We start from the raw sequence: 27297 nt of genomic DNA, 5'->3' as shown, positions 1-27297 counted from the left end.
ATGCAAGTATTCTGCTGTGGTCACAGATTTCTTTTGTAAGAGTCTAAGAATGTGATAATAGCCGTATGACTTGTATCTTCCTATATACTTCATAGACCATCATACCACAATTTTTATTACAGTAATTTTGACCACAAAAGGAAGTACTGAAAAACCTCTGTAGGCTTTTAACCCTAGAGAGGAGTTTAACTTCTTTAGGACTATTGAAAGATGGCAGTAAACATCCATCTACATCTGCCTGTCTGATTACACACACACACACACACACTTCTGCATGTGTGCTTGTATACATGCAAGTTATTCAGTTTAGCTGTTTGGCCATATTTATTCAAATTTGGAAGTGAGGCCAGTTTCAAAGATGCAGCTACTTACACTCGTGCAACACAAGCATTTGAGTACAGTGCCACATGGAAAGTAGTTTGTGGGAAGCAGTTTTTCACACAGTTGTGGTAATGTCAACCACACTATAAACCACTGTGCTTATTAGTTTATTTCCCCTTACCCTAGATAGTTTTCTCCCTCTTTGATGAAAATTCTCTAGCCTCCAGTTAGCTGGAAGGCTTTTCTCCCCCCAATTCTAACAAAGTGGCAAACAAAGCCATGCCATCTACTAGTTAGACACTATCTGTTTCTTATTTTGGAAGGGGAGAATCCAGGGCAGGCCCTGCCATGCAGAAGGATGAAGCAACCTGCTTCACCGTAAGGGAATAAAGATGAAAACGGGGATTAGGTCTGAATTGTGAAGCAGCAGCATGCATGACAGTTTAGTATCGAATTTAATAGGTGCAGGGAGGGTACTGTTTGGGCTCTGCTTCAGGCAACATAATGTTTTTGGGCCAGCACTGGAAGAACTCTAGAAGCAATTAAGATACTTTTCATGAAGAATGCTGATGTTGGAACTCACTGCTATGAAAACTTAAAAAGCCAGCAGTCTCTCCTGCATATCAGCAAGAGGAAGATTCTATTAGGTACGGCTATGGTAGGCAAATGAAAACTCTTTCTAAACTAGGTAAAGGATGTATGTTCCTCAGTGTTGCTGCTAAGTGTGGATAAATTTCAGAAGTGTGGATATTTTCTGCTACAGAGAGCTGCTTCACACATTCAGAACCTCTGTGTCTTTTAAGGAAATAACATGCAGCCTATCTGTATATAACCACACACTTGCATATAATTACACACACCTGAAAATTGCACAGGTTTTCACCATGTGCAAATGCAGAAAAAGACACAGATGTCAAATATAACATCTGAATTTCTACAGGAGGGTTGTATTTATGGTAACACAACTACCGGTACTTCTGTATCAGAGTTTGTTCACATAAGAATACATACATGCAGATGTATTTCCCCTGGCTGGATGTACAGATGTAAGGGATATAAGGACTGGCCCCTCATACTGGGTAACTAATTACAGTACAGTGGTATCTCTGGTTACAGACGCTTCAGGTTACAGACTCCGCTAACCCAGGAATAGTACCTCGTGTTAAGAACTTTGCTTCATGATGAGAACAAAAATCATGTGGTGGCGGCGCGGCGGCAGTGGGAGGCCCCATTATTTAAAGTGGTACCTCAGGTTAAGAGCAGTTTCAGGTTCAGAATGGAGCTCCAGAACGAATTAAGTTCTTAACCCGAGGTACCACTGTAACTGGGAAAAGGAGGTTGAGGACTACTGTGACAGGGAGTGGTGGGTCACATGACGTGCCGAGGACTGGACATAGGGATTGCATAGGGATCCACTTAACATTGCTATGGGACAGCAATATATTGGGTTAAGCTTATTCCACCAGTTGTTTCTGTTATAATATCTCATACAGCAAAATATTGATTAATCTATAGTCAGCTAATACACCCTGCAGATGTCAGAGTTGGGGATAAAAATGCTGCCATTTCATGATATAAGACAACCTCACAATTCATCTAAAGTGAAGACAAAAACCAATGACTTGGCTCTCATACTAATAAACTCTTTGTCATCAAATAGAGCTCTTGCTGAACAAGAACGTTTTAGGGAAACTGATGACATACTCCCATTTCTGCATTTCTTTATATTAGCTTAAATCTACAGAAGGCGTATATACATAAAGAGATATATAACCTGGCAGCTTTTGAATTGACACCACATTTGAGCTGAATTTATTACAGAAAAGTAAATGTGTGGCACACACTCTCTCTCTCACACACACACACACAGACACACAGAGCGCACACATTCTCTTTGGTGTGATGAAATCTTCTCACCTTACTATATCAAACACCAAAGGTGCAATAAGACTTCACAGGATCATTTACTGGGGCACCTTGACACATTAGTACTTGCTACTTTTAAAATAACATTTTTAACAGTGTTCTAGTTTCATGTTCTTAAAACCTTATATTGTCAACTACTTTAAAAATAATTATCTTCATTTGTATCTGAGAGTCTGACTCATCTTTTGTCTCATCGCTATCTGTTGTTGGTCACTTGATACTGCCTCTTGGTCCATAATGAGGAGCTGTTTTTGGTGCAGCTCTCTTCTCTTAGGCAGGGCTAGGGAGCCTTCAGCCTTCCAGATGTTGCTGCACTAGAACTCTCACCATCCCTGAATATTGACTGGGACTAATGGAGTTGAAGTCTAACAACATCTGGAGGGCACATGTCCCCCACCCCTTCTTTTGAGCAGTAGTCCTCAACTATTCTAACTTCAGGAAACCTTTCCACATTGACTCACCTTGCAAGAAATAACTGCATGTATGTCGTTGAATCACTATGCCTTTTATAGAATTCTGTGGCAGGTTTTAGGATGCACACCCAAGATTTTTAGCCAGGGCTATTGACTTGCATGGTCTACTCAGTTAAAGCTGCGATCCTAAACCCATTTATCTGGGAATAAGTGCAAATGAATTCAATAGGATTCATTTCTAAGTATGGTTAGTATTTCACTGTAAGTGTACCCTGGTGAGCACACATCACTCTCTAGCGGAGGACACACATTGCAAGTGAAGAATAGTCATCATGTTTTTGTTTCGTTCTGCTTTTTTGAGGGAAGCTTATTTGCCACTACTAATTTTCTCATTGGCGAGTCGGTGATAAGCTCCTAGGGAACACAAGTGCTTTACAGGTTCTACAACATCTAAATGTTGATATTTTACAGAATCCTTCAATAGATTTTTGTGTTAACATATATTTGCATACATGGGATGGTATTCAACTATACCATAGTTGTAGGAGGGCTATATATTCTGCAGGTGGCAGGTCACTTGACTGAATTATCTGTCATACAATACAATACAATACAAATGTATGTATGTATGTGTGTGTGTATGTATGTATGTATGTATGTATGTATGTATGCTAAAACTGGTTGTAGGATCTGGCAGCTAGGGTTTTTTTTTGTGGGGGGGAGGGGAGGATGAAGAGTATGGTCTACAGTACGCAGTGGCAAAGCCAGGAAACAGGTTTCCCTCATTTACATTTCATAAGAATTAAGCAATCGTTTACTGAAATATATGCATACTCTCTCTCTCTCTCTCTCTCTCTCTCTCTCTCACACACACACACATACACACACAAATAAATGAGAAACAGGATTCCCTATCTCTCATTATTATCCTAGCACAAATCATGTTGGCAGCAGAAGCAGAAAGAAGAATTGGAAGGGAATTAACCCAAAATTTATCATGCATACCACATAAAATGCCACAACTAGGGTTTGTAACTGGGCACAATAATTATTACTGGCACAAGAACCTGTTACAACCTGACAATCCTATGGAGGTAAGCCCAGGAGAGGAAGGTAAGTATGGCAGGAGACCAAAAAGAGAATAAACTAGATTGAAACCAAAGCTTTTTAATTATTTCCTCTCCTTCACATGCCCTCTTTCAATGGTGCACTGCAGCTAGAAGAAGAAAGGAATATACTATCTGTGGTGACTGGGGTTGATGATTGCCCGCCAATGTTTTTCAGATGAAATTAAGAACACTAAATGTACCTAAATGAGACCACAGATATGGTTTTGTGGACCATATGGGATCAGGACTTGGGATTCAGTAGTTCAGAGGGAACCCAAGAGACAAGAGACAGGAAATATTTCCCCATTAACCATTTCCACAGAGAATTTTGACACAACGTAACAGTAGTGTGCAAAACTATACTGTGTATTCTAATCCAGAGAGTAGCCAATGTGGTGCCCTTCAGACTACAACTCCCACCAGCCCCAAGTCAGCATGGTCAATGGTCAGTCATGATTTAAGTGGCAGTCCAGCACATGCTAGATCCTGTCCTCTTGTATGACTACCAGTAATGTGTGGCACCTACCCTTTGAAATTTCAAAGTGAGGTACCTGAAATCTCTTTAACTAGAAATGATAGGGACCGAACTGGGGGCATTTGTAGGCAAAACTTGTGATTGAACATTGAGTTATGAGACCTGCAGAACTTGCCTAGCTAAACTGGGACACCAGAGGTGTAAATACAATACAATACAATACAATACAATACAAGGTAAAATGTCCACTTTCACAAAGGTATTATTATTATTATTATTAATCTGTGTACATTCATTTTATGCACTTGCTCATTTGATACCAAGATGGACACATGTTGTTCATTGAATTGCAGATTTATTTTACTAAGTATAATTATTTTCCACAATGCTGTTTAAGACATATTGCTTTACTGTACAAGTACTCAAGTTATTACTTGAACAAAGAAAGGAAAGGGACTTTAAATTAGTTAATTAATTATTAGAAAATGTCTGCCTTTCTAGTACAACCAAATGAGTCACTAATTCTTTTTTGTTTTAATTTTCTCCCTTAACACTCATCTCACTAGGGCTATTAAACTCTTTGCTTGATCACTGAATTCCATATCAGTAAATCTCATATTCTCAGCGGGGGCTTTCTTGCTGAGATCAGTTATGCAAAACCAAAGAGCTTTTAAAAATGTGGTTTGTAATCTTTCTGTCATAGACATAAGAAAAGCAGTTGTCTTTAGCAGCCTCAAATGTATAAATAAGGGCAAGGTTGCTCCAGAAGAGTAAAACTCTGGAATATTTTTTTCAACAGGCTCAGGAGATTGCGTACGGATCCACTTTTTATTTATTTAGGGGGGGAATCATAAAATGTTTGGGCTACAGTGATGAGAAAAATGCCCTTTGCCAGTATTTCCATGGGGGAAACAACATCTATTCCCTCGCCCCAGACTTTAACCAGTTATTTCTAATTACAATGCAAGGACTGAACATCATAGTTTTAGTCCTTTTATTGGACCCAAAATGAAAAACAGAGGAAGAGAGAACCTCTGGTTTTGCTGTTATTATAGGTCCACTTCCTGTCATGCTCAAATTATAGGAGAAAAGGTAGACATCCAAAATCAGCACTGTGTAATTCCCACAATTAGTCTCTTGACATAAAATGCATTGCTATAACTGAGGAAATTATGAAACCAGTAAACAAAAACTTCAGACATTCCTATATGAAGTTACAGAGAGCCTCACAAAATATGTATATAGTCATATTTTTAGGATGAAGTGTCGCACCCTATGCTACATTGCACAGTGCAGAATATTAGTATGCTCTAATGCATTTCTGGGTCTATTGGGAGAGGCACTAACAACCTTACTCAATCTAGACTAGCTTCATATGCAATGATAGGTTGTTGTTGTTTTTTGAAAAATTGTCAGTAACACTGAAATCCTTTGCACACTTATGCACATCTACTTGGGAGTAAACCAGATTGAAGACCATGAGACAATGAGTAAACACACATAGGACTGTGCTGCCAGTCATTTAAATTTAAGGAATACATTTCTGACAAAAAAAGTTAAACCTTATTGCCAACCTTTAAAAGTAAGCTAACATTTTTAATAGAATTTGTATTTGAGACAGAGTTATAATCTTGAAATTACAAGAGCCGGGTTAAAGTCAGTGAGTCATTAAAGGTCTATAGAATAATGAACCAAGAGGGAATAAGTAATAGCTTAACTGTCATGGCACATAATAGTTCAGAACAAATGTCACAGCAAGACATATTTTGCCTGGGCTTCCCATTCTACCTGTGCTCCATTAGGCACTACAATGCTAATTACTTTCAAAACTATTTTGAAAGCTTTTGCTTCATTTGTGGGGGTGGAGACTGCTTTAATGTGAGTTGTTCAAAGGCAATAATACATAAAGAACACTTCTATTTCCTGCATAAAACTAATGTAAGTAGGCGGGGGAAAGCACTACCATTAATGGCGGAAAGACATGAAGTCAAAATAAACAGGAAAGAACGCCAACCTTGACTGCAACCTTGACAACATCCATAATTCTGAAGATGTTAAAGCCATCATTTACATTTCTCTGGACTTCTTAGGTAACCAATGACAGCTAATCAATTATTTTACATGGACATTTGGAATCATCTGTGATTTAAGGTAATTGTTTCCTTGCTTGGAGACATTATTGCCTCTTTTTCTTCACCTCCTTCCTATCTCCAACCCATTTGCTCTTAATACTGTAAAATCTTTAAAGATGCTTCTTGCTTATGCCCTCTGAGATTTACCATAGGGACAGCAATGAATGGCTGATACAAAACCCTGTGTAAGACATTGAATGAACACACACACACACACACACACATTTTCTTTCTTTTCATTTTTACAGACACATACTTTTACAATTTATATTCCTTCCTATTCAGAAAGATATAGATGGGGACCAAGAGTTCATCTATAAGCATGGGAATATATATAATGGTATCGCTCTGCAAGGACAAGTATTTGTTGTATTTTAAAAGTCTGCTAAGTCACCATAAACGATGTACAACCTTTTTTTGTATTTTGTTTTAAGTTGATAGAGAAAGTATGATATACCTCAGCATTATTGTCTAACTTTTACTTTGCATATTTTTCAGCACTAGAATTTCCTGTGGATTAGGAATGTACCCTTTGCATGATGAGAATTTGCTATTTTTGCACCAAAGTGATAAAGCAAAAAACTCTGCATAAACTTGATGCAGAATGCTTTCTTTCTCACTTTAGCAACTGAGAAGCCTGAAGTGGGATGTCCTCTTTTGAAATTTCCTTGCAATTTGCACCAAAGTGATAAAAAGCAAAAACAAACAAACAAAACAACTCTGGATAAACTATAATCCAGAAGGTGACAATGACTGCTGGTTCACATTTGTTTGCTCCCTGCCCTGCCCACAACACATGGATGCTTGGGGAATGCATAGGGGTGTTGGCAGGCAAGTGGCATGTTGTGCACATGTGGGGTTTGTGTAAAGTGGTGCATTCATATGGAACATGAATATGTGGATGCCATGATTTGTGCAATCATAGTGATCCTTTATCCAACTGCTGGTACTATGTGTATTGCAGCAGATGGACAGCCCCCATGCAGAATCAATACTGTATTTTGCATGGTTTATACAGATGCCACCGGTTTTCTGTTTCCTAGCTCAACAAGAATAAATGGGTACTCCACAAAGCATGGGAGGAATAAAATTCAAATATGCTTCCTTCTTCTTCTGCTCTGAGTTACACAGTACAGAGCTCAAACAAAGATAAAATGTGTGCAACAATGTTGTGAGCATGGACCCTGAGCTCCTGCAAGACTTTTATAAGGAGTCTCAAGGTTCTGGCTTGTCAAGATTCCAAACAGGATTTGCCCACTTTCCTGGACTGCTCTTTGTAACTGGCCATGTTGACAATGCATCATAATAATGCGGGTGCTTTCCTTAGCATGCATCTTTTTCCCCTCCTTGGTAGTATTTCCTTATCATCATAGACTAAAAGGTCAAATTGAATATGACATGTTGAATATGATAAATATGGCCTGCCAACGGGTCACAGAGGAAAACCAAGGTACTGTAAGTACAGATCTCTTTATTAATTACTTCCCTACTTTCATTCATTCTCTTAAAATAGGAATTCTCATTTTGTCCAAACTCTAATAAAAACAGTAATTTTATAATCAAATTTTATTCTTTACATTTTGAAACTTGGTTTTGAGTCTACATTCAGTCTGATTTTAGGAGAAGGTAACAATGGGATATTAGTGTTCATCACTTCGGCTTATGCTCCTTGTTCATGAATGGAATAAATGTTCAAAATTCTGGTTGTCCTTCAGGTTCCCTTTCTAACACCTCAACATTCTTATTTGGTATTATCTTTATGATTTTCATTTGCTTGGTTTATTTCTCCATGGGATAGAATTTTCTTCACCAGTTAAAATCAGCTATATTTACTTGTTGTTTGTGGGATAAAAGCTTTGGGAAGTTTATAGTTTTGCTAATTTAGGAGTTATAAAATTTGGTGCCTTTTTATTAGTTGTACTACTGAAAATTCTGGTATTCTGTCAAGTCAAAAAAACATTAATAACCAGAAAATCTGGATCGGTGACCCCTTCTTTATGGGAAGGGTAATTTGAGTGTAGTATATGTCACTCTTAACACTCACATCATTTGTGCACTGTGACCCATAGATAAAGTATTTGCTTGATAGCAGAATATAAAACAACTAAATCTGAACACAGATAATTCATACATTCACTGAGATGAGTAGGAAAAGCCACTCATGTCAGACAGCAACCTGATGGATAAAGTTGAAATGTTAAAATAGGCTAGATGAGAATGCACCTACGAAATGCAAAGACATTATGAAAAGCAGTTGTCCACTTAGCCTGAAGGAACAAAGATAACCAAGATATCAAGCTGTATAATGACATCTGGGTCAGAACATGACTCATAAAAGAGACAGCTAAAAAAACCCCAGGTAATATCTGTCACCTACAAAGAATCACATCAAGTTAAATTGAGGGTGGGTGAAGAGAACCCTGCTAGGTCATCTCACCTCTCCTGTCTACCAGGATAAAGGATTTTCTTCATAGATAGATAGATACACACACACACACACACACACACACACACAACTTTTTTAGCTGTGGAATTTTCCGCAAGTGCATTTGAAAACTTAGATACATGCTTATTATTTAATTCCTTTTTCTTTCTTTTTTTGAATTATTAAAGAAAGCAAGGCATTTACTTGGAAAGTTTAATACTTTAGTGGAATAGTAAGGTATGAACTGCTCTCAGAGCTTTAGACAAAGTATAACTAAAGACAAAGTACTTGGGAAAGAGATGGGAACAATATGATGTGCCAAACCAAAAACTAAGAGAGAAAGCAAGAAGCACGGAATAAAAAGCATTTGTTTAATGAGATTAAATATATTTAAAGATAGCCATATAGCTGACTACAGAAATCAATGTATATAAATTAGTCAGGTCCATTGATTCTGATATGTATAACTAACATTGGCTATAACCCACATTTTTGTCTGTTATCATACTACATGCATTTGGTTAGTAAAATAAAGTGACTCCGGGACTTAGGGGAATGACTTGTTGCACTCCTCTTGTATGAGCAGGTATAGAGCAAGTATAAAGTCTGTGAATAAACTTGGATACTAATCAGTCACTAATGTGGAGTGTCTTTCATCAGCTACAGCTGGTGCACAAACTACAGCCATTCCTGAACAAGGATTGCTTGGCTACAGTGATCCATTTGCTGATAACCTTCTGCAGCAAGTACAAAATGCAGCAGCCTGTCTTTTGAGTGAGACCACCAGCTGAAGCCACCTCAGTCTGGTTCTTAAAGAACCTCACTGGCTGACAATATGTTTCTGGGCTACAGTAAAGGTTTTATTCTTTAATTTTAAAAGTGGCTTGTAACCTAAACACGTGGAGTATCTTTCCCAGCTCATTCCTACTGGGGATTAAGATCAGTTGTGGGGAGGAGGGGGTCCTTAGGGTCTGGGATGTGGGGATGAATTTTTCTGTTGTGGCACCCAAAATTGGTACCACCCCCCCTTGAAATCCAGTTGAGGTCTACACTACTGGCTTTTAGATGCCAGATTAAAAGCAAGAAGATTGAGACTGGCTTAAATGGTGGCTTCTACTGTATTTTAATGCATTGCTGCATTTTATGAATTTGTTTGGTTTTTTGTAATTCTATTGTTATCTGCCCAGAGATCTTTGGATGTGGGGCAGAATAAACAAATAAGGAGTAAGTACTCTAGTCCACATAGGCCAGTACTGTCTAATTTGACTGAGAGCAGCTCTCCAAGGTACCAGGGTGAGGTATGTACTAGTCTTCTTACTTAAGACTTTTTCAACTGTAGAGTTGGAAGAGACCATGGGGGTAATCTTGTCTAACCCCCTGCAACAAACTAATATTTTGCCCAAAGTGGTGCTCAAACCCACCATGCTCTATTGACTGATCCATCCCTTCAATCATCTAACTAGAGATTAGACAAATTGAATTTGGAATGTATGCATCTATCAGTGATCCATAGCTGTCAACTCTTCCCTTTTCTTGTGAGGAATCCTATTCGGAATAAGAGAATTTCCCTTAAAAAAAGTGAAATGTTGACAGCTATGCAGTGATTTATGGAACGAGCAAAACATGAGCACATAAACAGGGGTGAAAGAAGTGCAAATGAATGATGCTCTGTATGCACATACAATTTCCATTTTCACAAAGGTTTTAAATGAATTAATAGAATGCATTTTCACTTTATAAACTTGCTTATTCAATTTAAAAAACAGCCATATGCAAATTTTATTGTATAATCATTTTTATATTACTGTTAAAGATCAACTGCTTTACTGTACAAGTACCCAACAAAGAACAACTCCTTAATTTTAATTAATTAAAAAACAGGGATGGAGGAAATATCTTTTTTTAAAGAAGAAGAAGAAGAAGACATATCTGGGGTACATTCATGAGACATTTAGAACATTTAGCACACAGGACCAATCACACATCATGTTCTACATGTGGGGAGAGAATGCACGAAGCCATACATACATGCTGGGGGACAATGTAGACCACCACACATTTACTCAACGTTCTTTCCTTTGATAGATGTGATGCTGTCAACCCTGCTTCTATGAAAGGAGAGTTGGTACTCTCCTCACATACTAGATGAATTGAAGCTAGCTCATGTATTTTCCTCCCATAAAACTAGTGAGGAGTACAGTCTCTATAAATCTATACTCAACTTTATTTGTATTGCATCTACAAGATGTGCTTAGAAGGCTTTAAATGGAGATTAGACACATCCATATAGGATGGAATTACCAACAACTATTAAGCATGATCATTAATAGGAATCTCCTTGTTCAGAGGCTTGATGACATTAAATACCAGTTGCCAGAGCACTGACAATGGGGGAGGGCTATTGCTTTCATGCCCTTATTGAAGGCATCTTGGAAGTTCATGGCTATCCACTATGGGAAATAGGAAGCTAACTGGATTAACTGGTAGACCTTTGGTCTGAGCCAACAGAGCACCCCTTATTTTCTGAACTGCATGCACTATGGCAATATTATAATTGTGGATGTGGGCAAACATTTTGAGCATATCACTTTTCTTAGTAAACCTTTTCTTAGTTTTCGCTGCCCAAGTGCAGGCACATCAAAAGTTTAGTAGCCAGTATTTAGGTGTAGGTTGGATCCCTATGGCTCTTTTCTCAGAAGGAAAGAAGATGCCACTGAGATTAAGGCCAATCCCCTTACTTTTATTTAATGCCTCCAACCTACCAATATTTGGGGAGATGCTCAGCATAGCGCTATTGCAGTGAGAAGAACAGGAGCAGTTGTATTCATACTCTCATACCCATATGATTAACTATTAAACCATTCCTATTTTTAAATAACCATTAAATACCAGTTGCCAGAGGCTAGCAGTGGGGAAGGGATATTGCTTTCATGCCCTTATTGACTCTTAAAAAATTTGTTTTCTCCTATTCCTGAACAAGTATATACAAACTGAAAAATAAACCAATCTGCTCTTCAACCTTCACAGCTGGCAATTTCTCATAGAATTTCTCGTGAGCTGAACAATCATGAAATATTATTCCCCAATTTTATAGTGCATCTTCACCATTCCACCCTTACAAACTGTAGCAGGCTTTATAGATTTCAAACACCTGAAGTGTGGTGTAGTGGGAAAGATATGCAACTTATATATGTTTCTTCTCAGAGTCACTGAAAACCAAAAGTTATGCTTGGTTTGGTTGGTCATGTTGAATAACCATCCGAACTCAATCAATCAATAAAATGATCTGGCAGACATTGTTGACAATAACTAATTTATATAGCACCAAGAGCTACTGAGCATCAAGCCTTCCAATTACTTCACTGGCACAAGACTTGTTTATTCGTCTTACGTAGTTTTTGAAGATTAAAACACTGTTTAGAATGTTATTGCAAAGAAACACCATAGCTATTTTACTTTTCCATTGATTTTGGTTTAAAATTTGATTAAATTTCATCCAGTTATATCATTTGGAACTTGGAAATAAGGAGTTAGAATCACAGAACCCTGAGATTAAGAGTCTCATGCTGAGCTACCAAGGCAGAATTACTGGAAATAGTTGGCATCACTAACTAGCTGGTTGTTGGCATCACTTTTGCCTGTACTCTGCAACAATAGTAAATAATGCACTTCAAATCATACTGTACCACAAGGCTGAGTTTCTGATTTTTCACCAGTATATGTGTGTATAATACAGATTCTCCTACAGATTTTGCTTTGTAATTTTATTACTTCTCACTCCATAGCTCATTTTGCTTAACAGTTCAAACTCCAGTTATAAAAACAGAATGCAAAGGTATCACATGCTCACTGCATCAGTGTATGAAAAGTATCGAAGAAAAATGGCAACAGCATCACCCCCCCCCATTAAACTGCTATATTAGTTCAATTTTCAAAGAAAAGATCAATCAAGGAAAGCTCAATGCAAATGTAAAAGAAATATTAGACAAATGTATCCTGCTACATCAAAGAAGACTTAGACACCATGATTATCACTAATGGTAATTAACGGTAAAAGGGCCTGTTATAAGAAAATAATGTTATTTGAAAGTTCATAAGTTCAAAGTTTAGAGTTAGTTGAGTTCACACATCATTGTTCCTGTAACTGGAATGATTAAACTAAGACATTTTTGGTTACAGGAGGAGTATCAGGGTGATATAAGGGAGTGGGGGAGTGATGGTTCTTGCTATGTAAGGCTGCCAGTTCTTTATCCATGGGGAATTATGGACAATCTGGGATTGATCACCACCAAAGATGGGTCTGTGGGCACATTTGCAAACCAGCCACATGCACACCACAACCTATCTTATTGCATACAACAGAATGCTTATTTCAGCAGAGGAAGGGGAAAGGAAAAGGAACCTGTAGGAACTGAAGGAGACCTCTGAGAGCACATATGCACTCACAAGCATCATACTGGCAACTCCTGGATTGAGCACATGCCTTTTATTACTATTTCCCAGTAAAAACATGGCAATTTCTCGGTAACTTATACTTGCTTTTTAAAAATTTGCTTATAGTGTTTGTGCATTGTTGTTATTGTTTTATATTATATTATGTATGTTGTTTGGAAGTTTGTTTGTTTTTTAAGTAACAGCTTTATACTTTCCCCCCTAAATAAATACATTAAAAGTACACAGCAACACTTTTAGTGTGCTGTGTTATTGTTCACTCTCGAAAATGTTTGTAAGACCGGGTAGTATTGCATTTATTAATTGTCGACACTCATAAGTATGCATGAATGCAGGGAATAACCTTTGGGGACAGGAATCATCTTGGTAATAGCCAGCTATTTCTGGAACTCCAGAAACTCCTCATTGCAATTATTTTTGAGAGAATTCTGGTGTCTCCTCTCAAGTGTCAACCTCCTTGCTATTCACAGTCTTTGAGAGATTCACATGCATCCTCAGTCCCCTCTCCCCCAAAAATGTTAATAAACGCTTAAGGCGGATCCATTCTGTGGCAAGCCCAGTTGCCTTTTTGACATGAACTCCTTGGCAGAGCAAAGTTTTATCTTCAGATATTTTATTTTATTTTTTTAAAAAACCCTCTTCGCTTCCCATAAGGGAGGCAAAACCTGCATAACCACAGCATGTTTAACAATTTCCCAGAAGTTGTTGAAACTCCGGACATAAAGACATGCTGCAGGTGTGTCAACATTCACATGCGAATGCTGGTAACCTGAGGTGAAGCTATGGGGACCTCAGAAACTCGTGCCTCATTTCCCCACTTTTGGTGTACACACAAGTGAATGCTGTTATTTACACTGCCCGCAGTGTGCGGTCTCCGAGTTTTCTAGCTATACGCGTGTATTACACGCCTGCTATACGTGTGTATTGGTGACAACTGGGGTTGGGATTTGTAGAGCGGCAGCAGCAGCAGCAGGGGAGGGAAATGTGGGTGAATGGCCGCAGCACGGAGCTGTCTCTCTCACGATAGGACCCAGCCAGTGGGCGGTGGCTGCTGCTGCTGCGGAGGCGGCGGCTGCATCCCCTCACGCGGGGATTTGGCGAGCGCCTTTTGCCCCTGATCTGCTGGCGGCGCGCGCGCTTTTTCTCCCGCGCTGCCAGGCGGCGACGGACTGGGGCTCCCCTCCGTCAAGCCCTGCGCTCGCGCCCAGCCCGTGGCGCGCGACGAGTAGGATCAAAGCGAAGGCAGAGACGCTTCCTCAGCGAGGGGACAGAGCGCGGGAGAGAAGCTTCGCCAGAGGAACGCCTCCCTCCCCCGCCCCCTCGGGGACGACTTCGCGAGACCCGAGCGGGGATCACTCCAGCCCCGTCAGAACCGAGCGGCTCGCCTCCTCCACCCCCGCCAGGCGCCTCTCATGTCGAAGCAGCCGCCTCTTGTTGCTCCAACAGACCTTTCTCTCACATAATATAGTATAATAAATATTAATAATAGTCTCCACATACGAGTGCTGACATAATATAGTTGTTCAATCCTCACCATCCCCACCTATGAGTGCTGAGGAGGCAAGGCGAACTGAGGGAGGGGGGAGCTCTTTATTCTGAAGGGGAGGCTGTCAAAAAAAGAAACAGAGAGGAGGGAGATTGCAATATCTATATCTCTATATAATATAGAGATATCCCTCCTCTCAGCTGGGAAGAGGCGGCGTTTCTCTTCCCTTCTCCTCTGCCCTGGTTCCCCCTACAAGAAAACTCACAGGAGCAGATCTCTGTTATGAGGAGAAAAGGTGAGCAGCTCCTTCGGGGAAATTGATGGAGGAGAAAAATCAAGGCTGGACCAAACTTGGAAACGCCAAGCTCAGCTGCAGTTGGGCTTTCCTCTCCAGTTAGTGAGGCATTTTTTCTCCCTCCCCTTCCCACCGCCCCACAACACAGCCTGGGGAAGAAAAGAAGAAAGCTCGTTCTTCAACGATTTCCTTATCTGAGGAAGCCTCTCAACTTTCGCAGACACCTGAAGGCATCTTTTCAAAGGCAGAGAGGGTGAAGACCTGTCTAAGTTCTCTCCTGGGCGTCTGTCCTTCCCCTCTGTCTGGGCAAAGGCTCGCTATACAGATCTAATCTGTGTGATCTGCGAGGTCTTTTCTCCATCTCTCCATCCACCACTCCTCCATCTGCCTACCCGTGAAAGGCAGAGAATTAATATATGCATCTGTCTAATCTTTCTCTATCCGAGCCTCCCCTCGCTGCACCCGATTAGGACAGAAAGAGAGCGAGCGAGCGAGCGAGGAAGTTTCCTCCCCGCCTCCCCAGCAACCTCCATCACTGCACCTTTGCAGGAGGAGGGCGTCCTATTTAGAGACGGCAGCCAGCAGAAAGGAGCCACTGCATTCGCCAACTGTCCGAGGCTCTCCTGCTTCTTCGCTGCGCGTCAGATGTATAATTAAAAATAAAATCAAACAAACAACGGGAGGGAGGGAGGGAGGGACTAAGGAAACGACCGCAGGGCTGCTTGTTTGGTGATGATGCCATTATTATTATTATTATTATTATTATTAGTCTTGCCAGTGCGCTTATCAGGATTACGCGGAAGCCCTGACTGCATCTGCCAAGCGCCCATTGCAAAGGAGGACATGTCTGCGGATGGATGACACATAATCTGATTAAAGAAAATAAATACATACAAGAAAAACACCCACGTCCAGGCAGCTCGGGCTTCTTCGCACGTCTCTTTCTCTCTCCCCCCCGACACGCTTGCCCCTTCCCCAAGACTGCCCGGCGCCTCCATTCACTTCATTTATTTATTCTGGACTTTGCCCTCACTTTCCGCCCCGGAATGCGCCTGGGCTGCTCTGCCCTGACCTGGCGAGCATCCTCGCGCCCCCTCGCCCGCCGCTCACCTCTGGCGGACGACGGCGCTCCCAGGCTGGCGCACAGCACGAGCCAGGCGCCCACCCAGCGCCTCATGATGGTGATCCCTGGATCTCCCGAGGGGCGATCCCGAGGCGGCGGAGTCGAGGAGTTTGGCGCGGGAGGGAGAGCGGCGGTCTCTCGGCAGCAGGTCCCCACGAGGAAGAAGGAGACGTCCCCGCGCGTGAGGGAAGAGCCTCTCTCCTTCTCCTCCTCTCCCTCAAAGACGGCGAGTGCCGCGTCTCGCCTAATGGCCAGGATATCCTCCTCGGAGACCCCCGCGCAGCTCGCGGCCGGAACGCGGCTGCCGCCACTCGCCGCTCATCGCTCGCCGGTTCCGCGGCTGCGCTGGGCAGGTGTGGGGGAGCGAGCGAGAGACTCTTCCTTCGCCTCCTTCGCCTGCCGCGGGTCGGTGGGGGCAGCCTCTTGGCTGGCTACTCCTGCCGCTGCTGCAGGGAAGAGAACAATGACGAGGGAGAGAGAGAGAGAGCGCTCTGCCGGCTGGAAAGTGCGCTGTGTACAAACAGAGGCGGCGTGCGCGCGGCTGGCTGAGGCGAGAACCACACTCTCCGACGCCGCCGCCTGCTTCCCCCTCCTCGCCTCCCTTCACTCAAGAGGCAGCTCCGGGCGGGGGGGAGGGAGGCAGCGAGGACCGCGGACACACCCTGCCCTCTGATTGGCCCGCCTTTTGTCTCAGTGAGCGGCGCGCGCTGGAGGTGGGAGCTCGAAGTAAGAGGCAAGTCGAGAGAGATGGGCGAGGAGGACTCGTCCTCTTGGCCGGGAGCAGAGCAGAGTGGCTGAAGGGATGGAGGGAGAGCGGGTTCTCAACCAAATGCGGAACTAGGATCCTCTCTCTCTCTCTCTCTCTCTCTCTCTCTCTCTCTCTCTCTCTCTCTCACACACACACACACACACACACACACACACCTCCCTCTGTCTTCCAGCTTTACTGGTTGTGGTTGTTGCCCGATTCAATGTCGTGGAGAGTGTGGGTGAACACCAAAGTGCAAAAGTTCTCAATTGTTCTGTGTTATTGTTGGCTTGACATTAATCACACTTTAACACCGAGTTTTTTAAAGCAGGTTTCAAAGTTGTTTGTTTGTTTATTTAAGGGAAGTATCTTATCACCACCATCATCATTAGTGGTAATATTCATGCTGCAAAAGTGGGAATTGATATTGAGAGTGGTAACCGCCTAAGGAGTTCATAGCTAAACTAAGGTGGGAACTGGGATTGACTTGTAGGCACAATCTCCCCCAGTTTTTACTGTGCAATTTCAGTCCAAATCCTAGATTGACTGTACTTGTTCCAAAAACAAACAAACAAAACCCAACAATAGTGGTCATCTTGCATTCTTATCTGTGTATATTGAATGTTTTGTGTAAGGACAGAGCATGAACACTAGATTTAAGTCATGAATATTGTGACCTTAAAAAGGTAAAGGGACCCCTGACCATTAGGTCCAGTTGTGGAGGATTCTGGGGTTGTGGCACTCATCTCGCTTTATTGGCCGAGGGAGCCGGCGTACAGCTTCCGGGTCATGAGGCCAGCATGCCTAAGCCGCTTCTGGCGAACCAGAGCAGCACACCGAAACGCCTTTTACCTTCCCGCTATTTATCTACTTGCACTCTGACATGCTTTCGAATTGCTAGGTTGGCAGGAGCTGGGACCGAGCAACGGGAGCTCACCCCATCGCGGAGATTTGAACCACTGACCTTCTGATTGGCAAGTCCTAGGCTCTGTGGTTTAACCCACAGTGCCACCCTCGTCCTTTTATTGTGACCTTACCCATGCAGAATTTTAAAAATATGGGGCATGCCACCAGTTTCGTATGTTTTCTGTGATAGCCAGAGAGTGAAGCCATGAATGCTTTTAATAAAAGCATCAACATAATTTGCATTATTGGTTTAGCCCATCCCTAACTGCAGCCTTAAAAACAAAATGCAAGTGGTTGCAGGAGTCAAGAGTCAGGCAGAAGATTTCCAGGAACTTCTAGGAAACTGAAAATGTTCCAGAACTGTAAAAGCTTATCATCATCAAGGGAATTGTCTTTTAGAAACCACACATTTCAAAGAAATCCACAGTTCAATAATAAATGCAATTCAAAACAGATCATTTTAGGGTATAGTATTATGAAGCAGTGTACTTGACTACATGAATGTTTTTTCTCAAATCTGAATGCTTTCAGATCACTGTGTTTAATAATTCTGCTGTGTGAGGATGGAACGGTGCATCCAGATGTTATGAGGTTGATAAGCTTTCATACTTTGATAGGGTTGCACCCACCATCTCCATTTTCTGTGCATTCTAGAAATATTAGTTGAGATACTAACATAGCAGGTAACAACACCAAGACAAAATCATTGATGGAGAAGGCGTATTAAGCATCATTTGCTAGCTTGTTTGACCATGATTCCACCTCCTGCCATGTTATCAAGCCTATCTCTGTGTGATATGGAAGTTTCTTGAATCTTCTACTTTTTGCAAAAGCTTTGGCTACTTTCCTCAAAAACCATTCTACACTCCTATCTCACCACTGGGATATATTTTGTCACTGACATTTTATTTTTTATTTAATTTTATCCCATTAGCTGGTTGGAGGAGAGATTTATAGCGTGGGCCATGTCCTTTTTATCTGCTCAAAAGAGATGAAACCACCCAAGTAATAACTTACATTTATACAGTGCATTTCCTCTCCAGAATCCCAGAACACTTTACACACTCTATATATACAGCAATCACTCCATTCATCACAAAAATGCAGCTACCACTCTGGTGGGCATGTTGGACCGCTAGTGCACACCCACGGAAAAGCTTCAGATAAGAACACTACTTCAGAATATAAATGTAAGAAATGGGTTGAGTGTTACAGTCACAATGGAGTTTGGCCAGGAATTCTAAAATAGTATCATTTGTAAATCTCCTTGCCACTATGATGAAATATGGGATCAGAAGTGACCAATTGCTGGAGAATAGTTGCTTATTTAAAATGAGAGGGTTAAAGTCACTGACACAAACACTGTAGGTAATCAGTTTTTCATACATAGAATCTCATAGTACAACTCCATTCATATGCACAAGACCTTTTCCCTTCACTTATAGACAGTGGGATGCACTTGCAGCAGTTCTTCACTTATACTTCAGCAGTCCTTTGGTTCATGGACTCACACGGAACTTCTGGACTTTTCTTTCGTACTGATCAGAGATTGGACCATGTTGTTTAATCGTTTTCATTATTTTGGAGTTGGATGTGAAGTCATTTCTACCTTTCATACATGCTCAAAATCTTCTTGGGAGAAATTGCAACAAGCACCCATCCTATCTGTCATTGTCTTCACACAATTCACATTAACATATTTCACATTCACATCTTCTTCAAAACAACCCAAATATGTTATGGTTCCACCACTACTGTGATGTCTATTGATGTTCCTCTCAGATTTTTTTATCAGCCAAAAGGTTTTCTTTATTGTTATCATTGACCCAGGTGCCAAGGTCACATGCCAGCTGTTAAGTCACTTCAGCAAAAGATTCAAGCAAGTTGTACAGAGCTGGACTTTTCCTCTGCCGTCATCTATTTGAGCTCATCATGACTGTTCTTGTGTTTTCTGGATTCAATAGTTCCTTTGGACTCAGCAGGACTGAATTAATATATAATGTTGCTCAATTTCAAATTACAGAATGGCAGGATTCTTCCTGGAACACTACTATGAAAACAGTGTGATTTTATCCCTTTTCAGGTGTTATTCCCCAAGAGGGAATCTCAAAGCATGTGGGGATGAGTGGGAAATATATACTAGCCCTCTCCCAACATTCCTATCTACTCCACTCCCTTCTTTAATTGAATGGGAAAGTCTGGATGGGCTTCTAAATGAGTTCATTTGACTGGCTTGGAAGCATCTCTGCAACTGGGAACTCTGTGTTTTGAGACTATCAGTGTTCATGACAGCGAGGCTTCTAAGTATATTAGCCAAATGCACTTAGGGAGCAATCCAAACCAAAGATCTGCTGGGGTGAGTAGAGTTTGGAATAGGTGGGTATCTGGTTGAGCCTGGGCTATGCTGTCTGAAGTCCCAGATCCTGACTCAGCCAGAGATATGCTGGCATAGGTCCTCCATCCCAGCTCAGACAAGACTCAGATGGGGTAAATCTCCCACAAAAGGTCATGGCACTGGTGAGCTAGGACATTGGGAGGCTTACCTCTATTCTCAAGTCTGTTCAGCTCAGTCCCATGGCCTAGCATCCCAACAGAAGTTACAGTGGCAAAAGGGGAGTTGTAAGTCAGAAGGTGTGCTTTCACTCTGTCAGGCTTAGGCCAGCTCAGCCAACTGTAGCAGAGTTTGGGATACAGGTAAATTACACCAGCATTATTTACCCTGCTGCAAATTGTGCTGGCTTCCTATAATTTGGATTGCTCTGATCAAAGCTCCATCCATGACTTCCTGCTCAAAATGTGCAAACCGGGAGTAGAAGAGGTGGGGTCAGTGTACACACAGAAATTGTGGGCTTGGCGGGTGTGTGGGCACCCACTACTTAACATCCAGATTTGCTGTTGAGCTGTAATACTTAAGCATCCTCTCGTTGCCATGTAGTTGGTTGTTGTGGATGCTGTCAGTATTTGATTTGCCAATGGTCCTTTCAGAGGAAGCTCTTCCTGTAACAAATGCAGGAACTATCTCTGAGACTGCCTGTTTCCATATAGTACACATTTCTGGGGAAAAGGAATTAGGAAGTCTAATGCTTTCCCCCAATTCCCAACCCTGTCCCTGCTTTGAATGTCGCTTGCTTCAACAGTGATACACACTAATTAGTCCGCATTAAAACCTTGTAATTTACAATGAACATTCTAAAAAGAAAGGGTTTTTTATAATGTAAACACACACACGTTAGTGGCATCACACTAGACTGGGACTGTGGACTATGCTGATTATTATTCTACTAATTTGTAGTGTGAGGTTGGTGCTACCAATTCATTCTTGCCTTTCTGAGCCTCAGCTTTTTAGTCAATGCTTTGTCTTTTTTATCTTGTTGTTGACATCCATCTGTCTCGAGAGAAAATGAGACATGAAGTGCGCCTCTGGGGGTGAAGTCAAACCGTTGGAGAATCACAGCGCCTGCTGCAGCTGCAGAGACTGGTAACTCACAACTGCTGCCTCCCGTGTTGTTTTTGTTGCATTAGCAGCACTGTGGCCTCTCTGGGGTTCAAACCTGAGCACTGTGTATGGAAGTCCTGGGCTGCCCAGATGATAAGACCCCTACTCTCAGCCTCTGTGATGTGGCCCAAAGGAAAGCAGAGCAATACATTTGGCACCAGCTTGCATGCAGGAGTTGCCAGAAGGAGGCGTACAAGGCACAACCCAACTGCCTTAGGGTTTCTTATCTGCATACATTATATTTAAGGAACTAAAATTCTTACAGAACATTTAAAAACGGGATCTTAACTTCTCATTCAACACCATCTCTTCTTTCTTACCTATTTCAGCAACAGAACTTTAGATCACAAAATCGATACAACACAAAAAGATCACAGCTTCACTTAGGACCTATATATTTCCATTAACCAAACAACAATTGTAAACAGTTTGTCCCTGTCACCAAATCTTCTTTCCACTTTATTTTAAGATTTCCAAGGAAACAAGCACGTAAGCTCAGAGTCACCTTGGTGACTTCTGATGTCACCTTCAGAGTATCTGAGATGGTTTCTTTATTGTACAGACCAGTTTTAATTTAAAGATTAGCTTTATCACAGTCTCCCATCCAAGTGCTGACTAGATCTGAGACTGCTTACCTTGTGAAATCAGATGAGCTCAAAGTCTGAGGTGGAGATAGTGGCAGCCTATGGGGCCACCATCTCAGTTTTTTAAAAAATTAATGCCTCTAAAAGCAACAACTCTACCTGAGCTATTTCCAGAGGATAATACTGAAGGGGCACAATAAACAGGAAACAGAATGAAGTCAAATAACAGGACCAATTCACACAGCTGATTCACACTGTTGATACACCCAACCATTTTCATGTTGAAGAAGAAATTATTAGTTGCCATTTTTGGCCCAGTAATCAGCCCTAGGGATGTCCTTATCACTTCCAGAAGTCACACTGGTAGAAGGTGTTGCTTCTTGGGCATGCAAAACAGCTGTTTGGATCTTGGACACTGTGAATGCTATTCCTTTAAAATGTACCTGCATTCTTTATTTTGGCAGGGTGACTCTTCTTGATTATGACAAGAAAAAATAAGAAGGTTAATGACAGGTCAGGAACAAAAGTATGAAACTGGTGCTGAAATAAGACATTTTTCTTCCCTGCTGCATGTGACAACATTGAGGACTATTTCTCTATACAGCACTGCACAACAAAGGAGACAGTGATGTCAACGTCTTTATGACAGTCTGCTCCAGCTTTCTGCCCTTGTCTCAAATGGAGAAAGTCCGTACTCAGGCAAGTGAATTACAAATGAGTCAATAATTGCATTTTTTAAAATTACCGAATCACACGTTCTCAAACCCATGTTCTGTAATGACTTAGTCCATCTAAAATAATGCTCTGTCTGGATGGAAATTGACTTTAGATTTATGGAACGTTTGTAGGAGTGATTCTAGCACAAGGATTAAAAACCTGTGCTTGAAGACTAATGGGCAAGTAAATACACAGTATACAGAACAAATATTTCTCTCTCTCTCTCTCTCTCTCTCTCTCTCTCTCTCTCTCTCTCTCTCTCTCCACCTCCCATTTGCTCTTGCCTACAAGCAGTAAATTAAATATTTATCACTTCTGCTTCATAGTATGTCATTTGTTTAGGTTGTTTTGGGAATACCAGCATTTTTATTCTTTGCTTCTCATCCCTGTACTTCACTAATGGTAAAGCAGCATCCTCTACGCTCTAGGTTTCCCGGAGCCTACAAAGCTGAAAATAATAATTGTGACCAATGTGTTTTCCAGCAAACAGGAGTTTATCAACTGCAAGATTATGGGGCTGGCAGAACAGTTTCAATCAGCATTTGAGGCTACACGCTAGAAGCAATCTCAATTATTGTTCAGAAGACAGACAAAAACTCTTTGCCGGATGCTAGTATTATGAGTTTGATAGGGGGTGGGAATGTGAGATCCTTCTAGCTCCTGGACCCAGTATGTGTTTGAATAAAAGCTAGGCTAGTTTCCTGTGTTGTGGTGATAGCCTGGGTGATGGGCCATTAAGGGGATTGATGGAAAGGGGCTCTTTGTGAGAAGGCAAACTCATAGATAATTTAGAAGGGCATAGCCTGAGTTTAGAGTTGTACAGGTTGATGTGACCTAGAAGTAAAGAAGTAAGCTGGAGAGAGAGAGTCAGAGCAACAACTGAGAGAAATGTTTCATTTCTGTTGGATCCAAGGCAGAAATATGACCCTATGGGGGTATTAATGTTGGGTTGTTAATGCTGTGAACCCTTCCATCACAGATTTAGGTTGCATACATGTGTAAACCATATATAGTGGTACCTCAGTTTTTGAATGTAATCTGTTCCAGAAGACCATTTTCAAAACATTTGAAAACTGAGGCGCAAAAAGCGGTCTGCAAATTTAATTGAGAAAATTAAGAAACACTCAGCGGAAGCCATTTGACTTCCGAGGCGTGTTCGAAAATGGAAGCATTTACTTCTGGGTTTTAGGCATTCGAAAACCAAAACGTTCGACTTTTGAGACACCACTGTCTCCACTGTGCCTCATTCCAAAAAGGAGTCATGAACTCTGGGTAAGTGCTTGGAACCTCTGGAATTTCCCACCGCTCAGAGATTGGGGTGGCATGCAACCCTATGATAAACTCCACATCAGAATTGTATCCAGCTGCTTGGAGGAAGATTAAGTTGCTAGCTTTACAAGGACAAGCTAAGTCATGCATACGTGGGCATCACTTTATCTCATCACTCAACAACAGCAACATAATATCACAATCATTTCTTGATGTGGGTGGGGACTGAGTTAGCTAACATGGATTGCTGGTACCTCTAGAAGGTAATATGTTGGTCTCCATCTCATCATTTTCCTGAGAAATAATGGTATTTATGAATACAAGTAACGGTTTATGCCTTACTGAGGCAGGGTGATGTGATTGAACCTATCAGTATACAGGTAGATCATTTGGGAGTGAATAATATGAATCCCCTCCTGCTTCTTTTAGGCTTGCTAAGTTACCAATGTACATGTTATTTGATTAACATGGTAGCTGGTTTCTCTCTGTTCTTTACTTATGCTGCTGTAAATTGCCTGACTCAAGGGCAATTGGTGATAGTAGCCCCTGCCCCAAATCCTTTCCAGCTCCCCAGCAAATCCAGGAAGAAAACTTCATGAAATGAGTCTAATATGCACCTATATTGAAATCAATGAAAGTTTATCTAGTAGTAATTTGTGACATGAATATGTGAGAGTCTGTGTACAGTGGTACCTCGGGTTAAGCACTTACCGTAATTCGTTCCAGAGGTCCGTACTTAACCTGAAACAGTTCTTAACCTGAAGCACCATTTTAGCTAATGGGGCTTCCTGCCCCTGCTGCGCTGCCAGAACACGATTTCTGTTCTCATCCTGAAGCAAAGTTCTTAACCTGAAGCACTATTTCTGGGTTAGCAGAGTCTGTAACCTGAAGCGCATGTAACCCGAGGTACCACTGTACTTCAAATGAGCTATCTTAGTGAGGGTGTTATGTTTTACAATATACAGCCTCTGAATCTGCAATTTGAAGAATGGGAGTGGAGCAGGGGGAGAGGGGCTTCCAAATCTTTTCATAGAATCATAGAACTGTAGAGTTGGAAGGGAGCATGATTATCATCTTATCCAACCCCCTGCAATGCAGTAATCTTTTGCCCAATGGGCGGCTCAAACCCATGACCCTGAGATGAAGAGTCTGGTTTCTTATGAAAAAAATCACTCCCACCAGCTGTTTTCACCACCACAAGGAAAAAGACAGTGAAAGATATGTGGCCATACACAAATCTCAAAAATAAAAATAAAGCACCTGGATATTTTTAGCTATCAGTTCACACCAAGAACTCCTGCGGCAGTTTTAACCTTGCCAGTACTGTACAGGAGATTCTACATGAATGCTATGTTGTCATTCTTTATATTTGATATATGAAAAAATATTGTAAAGAGTTTCATTTATAGGCAAACAGAAAAAGCACCCACATTATTGCTCCTCTCCCTTAAAAAAAAAAAAAGATCTTATTTCCCTTCACTTATATTGCACCTTTCATTTTTAACAGCTCATTCACACTCAACTCAGAACCCAGGGGAGGGCCCACTAAATTTCAATAAAGTATTTAATGGAGCTACACCATCTGTGTTTCAGAGATTTTACTACTAACTGAGGTAAAGGACCTTGTGATTTCAAAATAAGGGGGCCATTAGTGAAGTCAAAGGACCTTCAACAATGCATTTTTCATCCTGAAATATTAAGTTCAAAATTCCTGTATGAATACTTTGTAACTTTTATTGCTTGCTTACTCCTGTTTCATTGTTGATAAAAGCTATCCAGATCTTTTTTGACATTTACAATGATTAATGCATTTAAAAGATAGCAAAACAAAATGTAACCCTTTTAACTTGTGACTGCAATGGACTTTTACTATTATACAGCTTGGAACATTAACAATTTGCAGTCAGTTGTTCCTCCAAATATGTTTGTTTCCCCGGAATTTTATCTGTCTGATTCCATTAGCTCTGCTATCCTATCAACTTTCTTCATTTCATCTTTCAGTTAAAGGGTCTTGATATACTCAAATGTATTGCTTACTCATGGGTTCAATGCATCATGGGCTTGTAGTCTTAAAGACTACATAAACACTTTGTCCAACTCTTACACACATATTTTGTGGGATCTGAGGAGATTACATGATGTGGTTTGGACTGGATTAAAATATCCTGCTAATGCAGCTAGTTTGATGCAAAAATATAAACATCCAGTGCTTTTTCCCCTCAAAAAAATGTTTAGGGGTACTGTCATTTTCCTACTCATGTTGAAATATTACCCCTCAATGAGGCCAAACTTAGATTCACAAAATGTTTAGGGGTATGTGTACCCCTGTGTCCCCCCAGAAAAAGCACTGTAAACATCTCATAACAATAAGAATGGGAAAAAAACCTAATTATATTCTAAAATCTAATATGAGAAAGAACATTAAGCATTATTTTAGATAAATAAATAGGTAACTTTGATCCAGTAATAGACCCTTGTACTATTTGACTTCAGATATTTAAGCAGAGGTAAAATGACCCTCTTTCAGGGATGCTGTTGAATCCCAGAATGCAGATCATACATTGAACAAGTATTAGATAAACTCCAAGATGCCCTTCAACCCTATAATTTTGTGATTTTATTACTTTTTAACAGATTTGATTATATATAAACAATATTAGCCTTCATCCAGTGTGGGTGCTGGTGGAAATAAGAATATACATATATTTTCTGTGGGCTCAGTTGAGGTGTGTTTGACAATACCCAAACATCCAGAGCCAGGAAAATGCTTTTTCGTAAGAGATAGAGTTTTTCTGTGCAGTGCAATGTGCAACATTTTACCCTAAATATTGATTAAGATGATGAGCAGCTGTCTTTCCCTCCTCCAATTAAAAACAAAAAAAATGTAAAAATGCTACAAAATAATGAAAGCCATCTAGAAAAAGGAACATTAACATTTTCTGGGGATTTTTTTTTCTAACCCCATTTAAGAAAGCTGCAAGTAAACTGTCCTTGGATACAGAAATGTCCTCCAAACAAAATTATATGGTTTATACTAACCTATTGACAGCCTTTTTAAATTTTTCCTGACTATGTGGCTATTAAAAAACAATGGAGTGTTTTACTACCCCAACCCATCAACATTGGCTAAACTATAAACACACCCCAATACCAAAATTCGGTGTATTTCAGGGTCGTGCTGCAGGTGGGTTTTCATTTCCAGAAGGAAAACAGTAAGTGGTAACTGGCTAAAATTTGAGGACATTCTACAGGTCAATTTGTGTCAATGTCCTAGAAGGACTATCCTGTAGGTCTGTGTATGTGTAATTTGCACAATAAAAGTAGTGCACCTGGGCCCAGTAACATACCTCTTCATAGTCTTTATTCTGGTTTATTTCACCAATTGGGATCATCTTTAGAATGATCCTGGTTGCAGGCGGG

At 41.0% G+C, this 27297-nt stretch overlaps 1 protein-coding gene across 1 annotated transcript in view; it reads right to left on the bottom strand.

Moving 5' to 3' along the window:
- The window catches only part of EDIL3 (EGF like repeats and discoidin domains 3), a 221698-nt gene extending 204946 nt beyond the window's left edge, over positions 1-16752 (bottom strand). Inside the window, exon 1 of the mRNA XM_081930173.1 lies at positions 16145-16752. Coding sequence (XP_081786299.1) covers positions 16145-16211 — 67 coding nt within the window. The 5' untranslated portion in view covers positions 16212-16752. The remainder of the gene's footprint in view (positions 1-16144) is intronic.
- Positions 16753-27297: the final 10545 nt, after the last annotated feature.

Source organism: Podarcis melisellensis, assembly GCF_964234715.1.
Source record: "Podarcis melisellensis genome assembly, chromosome: 11".
In the NCBI taxonomy this organism is placed as follows: domain Eukaryota; kingdom Metazoa; phylum Chordata; class Lepidosauria; order Squamata; family Lacertidae; genus Podarcis; species Podarcis melisellensis.
Note: the sequence above shows the minus strand (reverse complement) of the source record. Positions and strands in the feature narration are given on the sequence as shown.